Source organism: Mustelus asterias, unplaced genomic scaffold (genome assembly GCF_964213995.1).
Source record: "Mustelus asterias unplaced genomic scaffold, sMusAst1.hap1.1 HAP1_SCAFFOLD_615, whole genome shotgun sequence".
In the NCBI taxonomy this organism is placed as follows: domain Eukaryota; kingdom Metazoa; phylum Chordata; class Chondrichthyes; order Carcharhiniformes; family Triakidae; genus Mustelus; species Mustelus asterias.
In genome coordinates, this window is record NW_027590565.1 from 84431 (window position 1) to 97482 (window position 13052).

The 13052-nt window shown below is 46.6% G+C and overlaps 1 protein-coding gene across 2 annotated transcripts in view; it reads left to right on the forward strand.

Moving 5' to 3' along the window:
- Window positions 1-2953: 2953 nt before the first annotated feature.
- Window positions 2954-13052, forward strand: part of LOC144487138 (zinc-binding protein A33-like) — a 29206-nt gene continuing 19107 nt past the window's right edge. For both annotated transcript variants that reach the window (XM_078205198.1, XM_078205197.1), the window contains exons 1-5: window positions 2954-3380; window positions 3469-3564; window positions 3658-3891; window positions 4780-4802; window positions 5524-5639. In XM_078205198.1, coding sequence (XP_078061324.1) covers window positions 2973-3380; window positions 3469-3564; window positions 3658-3891; window positions 4780-4802; window positions 5524-5639 — 877 coding nt within the window. In that variant the 5' untranslated portion in view covers window positions 2954-2972. The remainder of the gene's footprint in view (window positions 3381-3468; window positions 3565-3657; window positions 3892-4779; window positions 4803-5523; window positions 5640-13052) is intronic.

Genomic DNA, 13052 nt, shown 5'->3' on the forward strand with positions numbered 1-13052 from the left:
GGACTGGTGAAGAAGCATAATATGGTTCTAGAGCAGTGTTAATGGTTACAGCAGAATGGTAACGGTGGTTAGAATCTGAAGTTCCTGAATTCAACGCTGAGGCTGAAAGGCTGGAAAGGGTAGAATGAAAATATTCCTAATTCCTGCATTACCAGAGCTGTGCATAAGCGGCTGTTGGAAAGAGAGACGTGTCGATGTCCTTTTAGAAACAAAGACATCAGTTAACAGTGAAGTCAGTAAATGAGGAATGATAATTATATAAGAACGAACTTTGGATGGAACATATCGAGATCACAGTCGATTTTATTGTGTTCAGTGACTCTTTGATCCTCTGGGGTGCCTGATTGAGAGCCGTGGAGTTTTCAGTGTCCAACATTTTATCCGGCAGAACACGGGATCCCATTGCGATATTCATCAGATGAACCGACAAACCAGAAGTGCAGCAGACCGGAGTTGACTTGCACAAGCCAGAGTTTTGATACCAAGACTGCCAGCGATCCTGTTCAGATCCTGACTTCTCCAATCACCTGTGCTCCACGATTCCTGTTGTTAAATCCCCCTGTTAGCGCAACATTTTAGGTTTAAATAGTTTTCATTGCGGGTTTCTAAGCCAATTAAATATAGCAGCATATATTGAGTTCTTACAGAATTTTAATGCGTAAATCCTTCTCACAGAATGGCGAATATTAATGTGACATTCTCCAGATAATCTTTCTCACTGAGAGTAGGGGAACATCTCACCAAACAATAGGATTTAGTGAATCGGATTTGTTAATCTGGATTTGATCAGATCCAAGACTAAGAATATATAACAATCCCAGTCTGATACAACACAGAAGGAGGGTAATTCGGTCCATCGAATCTGTGAACCTTCAAAGACAGTCTTCATTTCTTGGGCCGTTTTTAATGGGGAATTCTGTCTTGCAGCATTCAGATTGTGTCAGCAGGTGGCAGTCGTGCGCTTTGTAACAGTGAAAGACTTGCGTTCATACAAAGTCTCAACCCATCCCAGAAACTTACTGCATCCGCAATGAATTGTTCACAAGAACAGGAGCAGCCGTCAAGTAGAGAGATTGTCACAAATGACAGAAACTTCCCAGATTTTCCTTGTGTTGAAATGAAAGTCAGTAAATTTCGCTGCCCCCATGCCCCCCAGGTCATGTTGCCCTTTCTGTTCTCCACACAGGAGCTGGTAACACCCAGGCAGTAACAATAAAACCCAATGTTCAACACTGTCAGATATATGAAACATTTAACACTAGAATCCCTGCAATAAAACAAGACATTGATTTACAATCCACATTGATCTCTCTACTTCCCCCTGCCGCCTTTACGCTATATTTTCCCAACTTTGCTAAAATGCCTGTAAATGAATCTGATCCATCGCAAAACTTCACAGCCTGTGATTTTTCTTGCTGGATTAGCGCGAATGTAGGGGAAACTCTTCAAATTCAATCCCAATAGGATGTCGTTTCACTCCCCTCCCATTTCCCATTGGTCTGTCCCACAGTCCTGCCCCCACACCCTGTGATGTGTTTCCTCTTTATCAGGGACTGGGAGGGCAGCACTGTCTGAGACATCAATAATGTGGAGATGCCGGCGTTGGACTGGGGTAAACACAGTAAGAAGTCTCACAACACCAGGTTAAAGTCCAACAGGATTAGACTTTTAGAACAGTACAGCACAGTACAGGCCCTTCGGCCCTCGATGTTGTGCCGAGCTTTGTCCGAAACCAAGATCAAGCTATCCCACTCCCTATCATTCTGGTGTGCTCCATGTGTCTATCCAATAACCGCTTGAAAGTTCCTAAAGTGTCCGACTCCACTATCACAGCAGGCAGTCCATTCCACACCCCAACCACTCTCTGAGTAAAGAACCTACCTTGGACATCCCTCCTATATCTCCCACCATGAACCTCATAGTTATGCCCCCGAGTGACAGCTACATTCACCCGAGGAAATAGTCTCTGAACGTCCACTCTATCTATCCCCCTCATCATCTTATAAACCTCTTTTGCTACCAAATAAACCTGTTGGACTTTAACCTGGTGTTGTGAGGCATCAACACACAGACCTCAAAATCCCCCGAGACCGAGTTGAATATATCTGGAGTTTTCAATTTCCGAAAATGAACTCGATTTTCTCAAACAGACACAAAACAAGCTCCGTACACATTCTGTGCGGTAGAAAGTCATCTTGTAATTCAAGCCTCCCTGTCAATGTATCAACTCTCTCTCCCTGAACCACTCCATGTGACAGCGAGTTCCACATTCTCACCACTCTCTGTGTGAAGAAACTCCGCCGAATATTGGAGGAGAGATTCCACTTCAAATGTTCCCTCATCAGTTAAAAGCAAATTACTGCGGATGCTGGAACCTGACGAAGAGACATCCAGACTCGAAATGTTAGCTCTGTTCTCTCGCCACAGATACTGTCAGACCTGCTGAGGTTTTCCAGCATTTTCTGGTTTGTTCCGCCATCAGTTGATGTTTCTCTGGGTCGGGTCCCCGGGAGGGATTCATAAATATTTATAAAACCGGAAGTTATTCTTTCTGGAAAATAAACCAAACTTCACAGATCGAACCCTCTAAATATCTCCCTGTACCTGCTGTATAAAATGTCTCCTTGACATTTATGGTATTTGATGTTTTAATGTGAGCGGCTGCAGTGTCGAGAGATCAAACTGGAGAAAAACGCAATCGAACCTCAATCCCGCCCATCTCCACTTCTCTCTCCACTGTCAACATTCCCGGAGTCCAATCCACCCCCGACAGTTTAATGATTCCCTCCTCTATCTCTTGGATCGCGCCAGTTTTTATCTCCAGTGTGAAAGTGGAGAGGACATGGCCCACTCTGTAATAATAATTCCCTGAGTGTTGCAGTGAACTTTATCAGGAAATTGCTGAACTGAGGGTGTGCGACAGTAACATCGAAACTGAAAGCGGTTTGAATCAGGAAGTGCTGAGTGTGAACATGGCTTCCAGACAACAAGCAGAGAGCTGGACCGGGGAGGCAATTTGTCCCATTTGCCTCGATTTCTTCACTGATCCAGTTTCACTGGATTGTGGACACAACTTCTGCCGCTCCTGTATCACCCAGTGTTGGGGAAAGGAGATAAACTCCTGCCCGGAATGTAGAGAGGAGTTTCCGCAAGAAAACCTGAGGGCCAGTTGGGCCTTGGCGAATCTGGCCGAGAAAGCTCGAAAATTAAAGTTGAATCCAAAAGAGAAGGAAAGTAAACTTCACTGTGAGAAACATCAGGAAGAATTGAAGCTGTTTTGTGAAACTGACAAGAAATTAATCTGTCTGATTTGTGTAGTTTCGCGGGAACACAGAGATCACCGCTTCCTGCCCATTGATGAAGCTGTTGAAATGTACAAGGTAAAATGAAAATATTATTTACCTGATATTTTTATCACATTTTCAACATCCAGCACTTACATTCTGTGATTTCCTCTCCCAATCCCAGGATCAGCTCAAATCTTCCTTCGATTCTCTCACAGAGAAGAAATCGGTGGTTCTAGAAACGGAACAGAAACAGAAACTGAAGATTTCTGAAGTTAGGGTAAGGTCTCCCTGTGCTGATTTTCTGGGATCTCGGTTAGTTTTGTTCCCTTTATCGCGGGACATTAATTATGTTTCACATTTCATTGGGTAGGAACAGTCGAGCAGTCTGCAGACCCACATCACATCCGAGTTCACTAAAATGCACCAGATTCTCACTGAGAAAGAACAGCATTTACTCAGAGATCTCAGGGAAGAAGAGGAGAGGATTCTGGAATCAATGGAGAAAAACCTTCGAGAGATTCAGGAGAATTTAAATTCTATTGAGGAGAAACTCTCAAAGTTGCAGAAACAGATGGAGCAAAAAGACGAGCTGATATTTCTGAAGGTGAGGGAATATATTGCGGCTCAGTTCAGGGAAACTTCACACAGTCACTAAATAACTGATGGTAACTGTGAAATTAATATAGAATTTACTGAAAAATAGGACCTGAATTGAACAGAATTTTGTTTTCCTTCCTGAAAGGTTTTCCTGCTGTCTCTGAACTAATGGCTCCCACACTGTCTGTAGATTCCCGGGAATACCTGTAACCTCCGGAGAATGAGGTTTCTTGATCTTCAAACTTGCTTTGAAACTCCCATTGTAATCAAGTTCCAGTTCCATGTTGTGTGTGGATGTGTCTGGTACGGTGTGTGAGAGTCACTGTGTCTGTGAGCGGGACTGATGTTCAGTTCCAGTTTTTGATTTGATTTAATTTGATTTATTATGGTCATATGTATTAACATACAGTGAAAAGTATTGTTTCTTGCGCGCTATACAGGCAAAACATACCCCTCATAGAGAAGGAAATGAAAGAGTGCTGAATGTAGTGTTACAGTCACAGCTGGGGTGTAGAAAAAGATCAACTTAATGCAAGTTAAGTCCATTCAAAAGCCTGACAGCAGCAGGGAAGAAGCTGTTCTTGAGTCGGTTGGTATGTGACCTCAGACTTTTGTATCGTTTTCCTGATGGAAGAAGGTGCAAGAGAGAATGTCCGGGATGCGTGGGGTCCTTAATTATGCTGGCTGCTTTGCCGATGCAGTGGGAAGTGTCGACAGAGTCAATGGATGGGAGGTTGGTTTATTTGACTCTCCACAATCTTCCTTCCAAAATGCATCACTTTACACTTCCATGTGAAATCTCACCTGCTCTGAGTCTGCTCATTTCACCAGCCTGTCTAACTGCTCCTGAAATCTGTGACTGTCACCCTCACTGTTCCTGATTCATTTCTTTCAGGAGGAAGCTTGTCGGGAGAGAAGGTAGGACATGTTCTTTACTGAAACTCTGCAGTTTGTTAAAATAAACTCAGTAAAATGTTAATATTCATTGATTTATTGTCACAACATTAAATAGTCATTTATCGGGACACAAAAACTCCCCGTAGAATTCATGAACGAGAATTTGAAATAACCGCCTATATTACCATGATTTTACACAACTGTTCTACCAAGAAATTGCTGGACTTCAGACAACGCCTGAAAGGAAGAAAGAGAAATAGAGAGGATTAGGAAGGGAATTCCAGAGCTCAGGACCTCGGCAGCTGAAGGTCCAGCTCCCAATGGGGGAGTGACTAAAATCAGAGATGTTCAAGATGCTGGAAGTAGAGAAGAACAGGATTCTGGGAGAGTTGTGGGGCCCAGGGATTGCAGAATTGGAAATTCAGCTATAGGATGTTTTCAGCCTTTGTCTTTGTTCTACAAACTTTGTTTATAATACAGCAAGTGGACAGGCTGAATGTTCATCATTTCCTGCAGTCTGTGATGTCTGTTATCAGGTTTTGAACCTTTTTCAGGACATGGCTGTTTCCATTCTCTGTCCTTGAAATTCTAAGTTATTCCTTTCTCAGTTAGAGAAACAAGATTAACATTTAACTTTGCAAATTTTCTCTATCATCAAATATGCTGAAAATGTGACCATTTAAATAAGTTCTAAAATCTTCTAACAAAGACAAATTCATAGCATCATTTTAACCATTTACAGGATTAGTGACGAGGATCACAAACTCTCAGTAACTGATGCCGTCCTGTCTATCGGGAAGTACAAAGACCTTTTACAGTACAGAGCGTGGAAAGAAATGTTAAACTTCATTAACCCCGGTAAATCTCTTATATTAATTTTTCTGATTGTAAATCCAGTTGCGAAGAAACAAAACTGGCTCCAAGGGTTCCAGATTAATAACTCACATTTCCGGTTGTCAATATCTGGATTCTCCCCCTTGTCATATTTATCTTTCTGTGGGTTCCTCTGGGTAAGTGTCTGAAGCCATCAGCACTGTGTGTCAAAGTAGTGAAGAGATCTATGTAACCAGAGGAATAGAGCACGAATCTCAGGATGTGAATAGAATTGCTCCAGGAGACTGGACTGGACTAGTCTGTCATTCTGGGATATATTTTTATCATTGTTTATCAGGAAGATGCACAGACATCAGAGAGCAAGTATTAAACGGCAGATAATCTGTTTGGTGGAATTGGACATCTTAATCAAGAGCAGGGGATGCAGAAACTGCGAGTCTGCACTGGATAAGGGAGTGTGGTGATCTCACTGAAAATGTTCAAGGTTCAAAAGAGAAGGAAACTTCACAGTAACTTCATTGCAGTGTTAATGTAAGCCTTACTTGTGACTAATAAATAAACTTTTTTTTAGAAGAGAGAATATAAACATCCACTGGTTTAACACAGTCACAGAGTCTGGATCAAAGTAGATACAGCTTTAAATCTATAATAGGGAGGGTGACAGGGCAGTTTGGATTGAGTGAGGTTGAGTTTTTGAGTGACTCCATTGAGGCAGTCAACCAGTGAACCCACCGCTCACTCTATGAATTTGACCAGAGGCACAATCCATTCTGAGGGCTGATCTTCAGAACAATATCACTGTCCAGTTTCCCACTGGTTTGCAGGGTGGGAAAAGGTTCTGTGGTTCCTGAGGAGGGGACCGTGGACAAGAAATCCTCATGAATCCACAGCGGGGGTGAGAGAGAGAAAGGAGCAGCAAGCAGCAGTAAGAAAAATAACTCACTTCCTAGTGACTGAGCAATCATCAAAAGCTCCCTTCATTCCCGCAGCGCGTGCCAGAACACTCCAGAACCAATGAAAGCATTTTGAGGAACAGTCAGTGTTTGAATGTAGAAAATGAGAAAACAAATTTCCAAACAACAAGATCACAGGAACAGCATTGTGATAATGATGAAGTTTTCTGTTTTGATGATATCATTTGCGCTGTAAATATTAGGCAGGAAACAGAGCGAATAAACTCCTTACATCATTGATAGAATTCTTTGAGGAGGTAACTCAGTGTGTAGATGAAGGTAGTGCAGTTGATGTCATATACATGGATTTTAGTAAGGCGTTTGATAAAGTCCCCCACGGTTGGCTTATGAAGAAAGTAAGGATGTGTGGGATAGAGGGAAGTTTGGCCGATTGGATAGGTAACTGGCTATCTAACAGAAGACAGAGGGTGGTGGTGGATGGAAAATTTTCGGACTGGAAACCGGTTACCAGCGGAGTGCCACAGGGATCAGTGCTTGGTCCTCTGCTCTTTGTAATTTTTATAAATGACTTGGAGGAGGGGGCTGAAGGGTGGATCAGTAAATTTGCTGATGACACCAAGATTGGTGGAGTAGTGGATGAGGTGGAGGGCTGTTGTAGGCTGCAAAGAGATATAGATAGGATGCAGAGCTGGGCTGAAAAATGGCAAATGGAGTTTAACCCTGACAAATGCGAGGTGATTCATTTTGGTAGGACAAATTTAAATGTGGATTACAGGGTCAAAGGTAGGGTTCTGAAGAATGTGGAGGAACAGAGAGATCTAGGGGTTCATATCCATAGATCTCTGAAGGTTGCCACTCAAGTGGATAGAGCCGTGAAGAAGGCCTATAGTGTGTTGGTATTCATTAACAGGGGGTTTGAGTTTAAGAGCCGTGGGGTTATGCTGCAACTGTACAGGACCTTGGTGAGACCACATTTGGAATCTTGTGTGCAGTTCTGGTCACCTCACTACAAGAAGGATGTGGAGACACTGGAAAGAGTGCAAAGGAGATTTACCAGGATGCTGCCTGGTTTGGAGGGTAGGTCTTATGAGGAAAGGTTGAGGGAACTTGGGCTTTTCTCATTGGAGCGGAGGAGGTTGAGAGGAGACTTGATAGAGGTTTATAAGATGATGAGGGGGATAGATAGAGTGAACGTTCAAAGACTATTTCCTCGGGTGAATGGAGCGGTAACTAGGGGGCATAACTATAGGGTTCATGGTGGGAGATATAGGAAGGATGTCCGAGGTAGGTTCTTTACCCAGAGAGTGGTTGGGGTGTGGAATGGACTGCCTGCAGCGATAGTGGAGTCAGAAACTTTAGGAACATTTAAGAAGCTATTGGATAGGCACATGGAGTACTTCGGGATGATAGGGAGGAAATAGCTTGATCTGGGTTTCAGACAAAGCTCGGCACAACATCGTGGGCCGAAGGGCCTGTTCTGTGCTGTCCTGTTCCATGTTCTATCATTTCCAATGGGATTTCCAGTGGTCCCTTTCAGACCAGTGATTTGTCCATTCTACAGTCTGTTCCAATAGGTGGGGCATCACCATCCAATGGAAGATCAAGATTGTATTGAGTCTCCTGGTATGCCAAATGCCTCCAGTTTGTATAGACAATGTGACTTCTCCTTATGTTTAGTGTGGGAACTAAATATCTATTTGTGGGAACTGGATACCTATGTTGAAGCTGGGACATTATTGTGGGGGTTTGATCTCTGCCATTCTTGGCATTCTGATTCATCGTCTGACCTGCCATTCATCTTTGTGCGGTCATATGCTTTTTCCATGAATTTGATGTTTTCCCTAATTTCCTGAGTGAACGACAGATGGTGGGTTCTCCCATTGGGGATTTTCTTTACAGCATGAATATATTTATTCTGAATATTCTTAAATACCCTCTTAAATGTCTGCCATTGCTTCTCTATCCATGTATCCCCGAGCCTGGGGTCCCAGTTCACTGCAACGAGCTTAGCTTTCATGGCCAGCTAGTTGCTCCTATTTAAGTATAAAATACTGATCACAGACACTTTCAAGCTGGATTTCAAATTCAATCATATTGTAGTTACTGCTACCGAGGGCAGCTGGGCGATCCAGCAGTGCCGACAGCAAACAGTATGCCACATCCAGCCTCATGGTGAGAATGGCAAAATACCCCAAGCTGCACAATATCTTTAGCAGCTCAGTAGACAGGGTACCGCACAGATACACCCACTCAAGGCCAGGCAGGTCCATTCCAGAATGGAATTCCTGTTTTGTCCTGAGTGTTCGCCGTCAGATTGAATGATCTGCAGCAGGTATAGAGGCTATGCTTTATTTATACAGAGCATTGATGAGAGCAGAACATGAGCACTGTTTAAAAGAAAACACCAATTGATTCCTACTCTCATGTTTTCTGTCCGTTAACCTGTTACTATTGCATCAAATTTCCAGTGCTCTAAATTGTTCACTAATCTCTTGTGTGAGACCTTATCAAAAGCTTTCTGAAAATCTAAATACACCACATCCACCAGTTACACCTTCACTCGTCTGTTGATTGCATCTTGCACAGTGGCACAGTGGTTAGCACTGCTGACTCACAGCACCAGGGAACCGGATTTAATTCCGGCCTTGGGTAACTGTTTGTGTGGAGTTTGTACTTTCTCCCTGTGTCTGTGGGTTTTCTCCGTAAGAATTTTAACAACACCAGGTTAAAGTCCAACAGGTTTGTTTGGTAGCAAAAGCCACACAAGCTTTCGGAGCCCCAAGTCCCTTCTTCAGGTGCTCACCTGAAGAAGGGGCTTGGGGCTCCGAAAGCTTGTGTGGCTTTTGCTACCAAATAAACCTGTTGGACTTTAACGTGGTGTTGTTAAAATTCTTACTGTGTTTACCCCAGTCCAACGCCGGCATCTCCACATCATGGGTTTTCTTCCACAGGCTAAAGATGGGCAGGCTAGTAGATTGGCCATGGTAAAAACAAATGCCCTTTAGTGTCCAAAAACATGTTGGTTCAATGGATTCGCCATGGTAAGTGTTTTGGGTGATGGGGAGAGGGCCTGGGTAAGATATTGTGTCAGAGTCAGTGCAGACTAAAAGGCCAAATGTCCAACTTCTCCACTGGATTCCCTTTCATAAATCCATCTTGACTCTGCCCAAATTTACCATTATTTTCTCCCACATCCCTGATTAAAGATTCTTGCATTTCCTCTCCTACTGATGTCAGGCTAATCAATCTGTCATTCCCCAGATTCTCTCCCCCTCCTCTCTTAAACGTTTGCACCTTCCAATCTGCAGGAACAATTCCAGAGTCTGGAGAATTTTGAAAGATGACCACCAATGCATCTATTTTCTCGACACTCACCTCTTTCAGCTTCTGAAGCCTGGGAGAATTGTCTACTTTAAATCCCATTATTTTCTTTACCTTAGTCTTACAAGCAAGATAAGAGTAAGAGTCTTGCAGTTCCTCATTAATACCAGTCCCTTTGTCGTCCATTATTTATGGGAGTTTTTTTGATGGTGATCATTGTCGTTTGGGTGGATTATTGAAAATGTTTGTGTGTTCTGCCTTGGACATCTCATTTAACATGTAGTTTTTGGTGTGTGTGACCACAGCATGTAAAAGTCTCAACGTGATGCAGCAGCCTTGAACTGGCGTGAGGAGGTAAGCGCTGCGAGCAGAGTGCAGGGATGTTGCAGGCAGGCCCTGGAGATGCTTGGGGGGCTTCCTCCTGCTGTCTTCAGGTGCTGGCCTGTGGACCAGTGATATCTGGGTTGGGGGCGGGGGGGCTTCTATTTTCTCAGAGCTCTCAGGGTGAGGATCCGTGATGGAATCCTGCTCACTCTTCCCCTCCAGGGCAGCACTGGAGCTCAGTGGGTGAGGATCCCTGAAGGAGTCTTGCTCAACCTTCCCCTCCAGGGCACTGTGCAGTGGCATTGTCTTGCCGCGGGGTGTGGTCAGGGACTACACTGAGTGCTGGGGTTCCGGGTCGGGAGAGGATTGCACCTTGTGCTGATTGAGGTCTAACCAGATGAAGCAGCTGCTGCTCCAGGCCGGGCTGCCGAGGTTCAGACAAAGACTGCATGGAATCTGCTGTCACTGGGCACCCATCTGGTGATGATTTCCAGTCTGTCCCTGCCCTGTGACACAGACCAGCAACACATGCCTGTAACGGATGCTGCAGTTGCACACATGGCAATGGCTCAAGGGGACGAAGTGGCCATGGCTGCACACCGACCTGCATAATCTGTGCCAGCATTTGTCATGATGGGAATCCCACACAACCGAATCGGTTCACACGTGGCACCATGGATTGTGTGGTGTTGCCAGCACCCACAAGTGGGGGTACTGTCCCAAATGAGGGATTGGGGTGGTGCTGGATCTATGCAGCCAATGACATTAATCCGTCATTTTATGCTCTTTCCAACCCCAGTGTGCAGATGGATCTCAGACTGATCGATTTGGAGCTGGCCATTAGGTGGCGGCGGAGGAGAAGGAGGCGGCTCAGGAGGTGGCCGGCGTGGAGAGACCACCACAGGAGCAGCCACTACCACTCCTATAGGAAGCAGGGAAGGGGGCTGCCACTGACAGCCAGGAGGTGGGTGAGCAGGCTCCCGAAAGGGTGTACAAAAGGCCGAGGGTGCTGAAGGCATGAGGTACAGGCCCTGCAATTCATTCAAGGCCCTTTCGGAGGAGATGTGCTGCCGCTGGCTGCGGCTCTCCAAGAGCACGGTGCGGCACCTTTGTGAGGTGCTCGCACACCTGGCACATCAGGGGAGGGTGGCCACCCGCTCCCTGTGGACGTGAAGATGACGGATGCCTTGAATGTTTCACTTCTGGCTCATTTCAAGCACCCAGTGGTGGCCTCGTTGGGATCTCCCAGGCCTCCATGCACAGATGTGTGCGGAAGCTCACTGATGCCCTGTTTGCCTGGGCAGGGCAGTCCATAAACTTCGATGTGGGCCGTGCACAGCAGGAGGCCCGGGCTCTAGGCTTCGCTGCCTTGCTGGGATTCCCAATGCCCAGGGAGCAGTGGACGGAACACACATGCAAGGCCGCAGCAATTTGTGAACAGGAAAGGGTTCCACTCCCTCAATGTGCAGATCATATGTGATCATCTAATGAGCACCATGCAGGTCGATGCACGCCATCCAGGGAGTGTCCTTGTTAGCTTTGTGCTCAGGCAGTCGGACATCCCTGGCCTCTTTGAAGACTGGCCCAGGCTACCGGGATGGCTATTGGGCGACAAAGGTTACCCGCTAAGGTCATGGCTGATGACGCCTGTGCGGAGGCCCGAGACCGAGGTGGAGACCCGCTACAGTGAGGCCCATGCAGCACCCGGTCCATCGTAGAGCAGTGCATCATCCTGCTGAAAATGTGGTGCCGCTGCTTGGACTGCCCTGGGGGGGCCTCCAGTCTGACCCTGTGTGTGCCTCACACATTATAATTGTCTGCTGCCTGCTGCACAACATCGCCCAGCAGCAGGGAGACCAGCTGGAGCAGGAGGAGGAAGAGGAGGAGGAGGAGCGGTGAGGGGGTGAGGTGGACATCCCACCATATGAGGAGCCGGAGGAAAGAGGGTGGCGGCGATGGCAGGTGTCCGGCAGGGAAGGGCAGCGAGGGACGCCTTGATTGCAGCCCGCTTCACCTCGCTGGTGCTGTGCAGTGAGGGGGCTGCAACCACCACACATCCACCACACCCCAGGAGCAAGTGCAGCCGCTATTCCCCCTCCAAACCGACCTGGGCCCTCAAACCACCACATCACCCTTCCCCAGCCTCTCTCATCCCACCACCCTATCCCCCAGAAACATCCAAACCTGTTAATGTGCCTGAGCTGGCAATGGTTGCAAGTCTTGTTTGAAGGCTGGAGGATGATGATGACTCGCTGTTGTGCACACTGGGATGCTCTCTCTGGTGTTACTCAAGTCTGGTTCCTAACCTGTACTCCGAATGCACGCTGCCACCCTGGCCCACGTAGCTGTCAGGGTTGTTGGGCAATCGGGGATTGGGGTGGGGGGGGCCCACTTGCACCAAGAGTGTGGTGGATGTTGGGGAAGGTAGGGCAGGCACTCTGTAACATGTGGCTGAGTCTCCAAGGCACAACAGACAGCACCTCTATGCAAGGGAATGGGGACCACTCAGCACTTTGGGTGGCGGGGGGCCGGGGGAAAGGCGGGGGGGGGGGGGGGGGGGGGCGGGGGGGGGGGGAATTAGAGACACATTAGTCACAGCTGTGAGGTGCAAATAAAAGTTTATCGTGCTCTTAACCTTCGTGATTAATAAACCCTGACTACTGGTGACAATCACCCATGCCCTCTTCGTGAACTACAACTTTCTAACTTTGTGTGGTCTACTGCTGTTTCGAGGTGCTACCCCAGGATGCACATCGGAGGTGGAGGTTTCCAGCTCTGATGCACGCCCCGTTGCCTGTGATGCCCTTAGCGGACGTCCCCTGGGTGGCCAGGACCTGGAGGGCCCCAGCTGACTCGCGGATGACACTGTTTCGGTGCC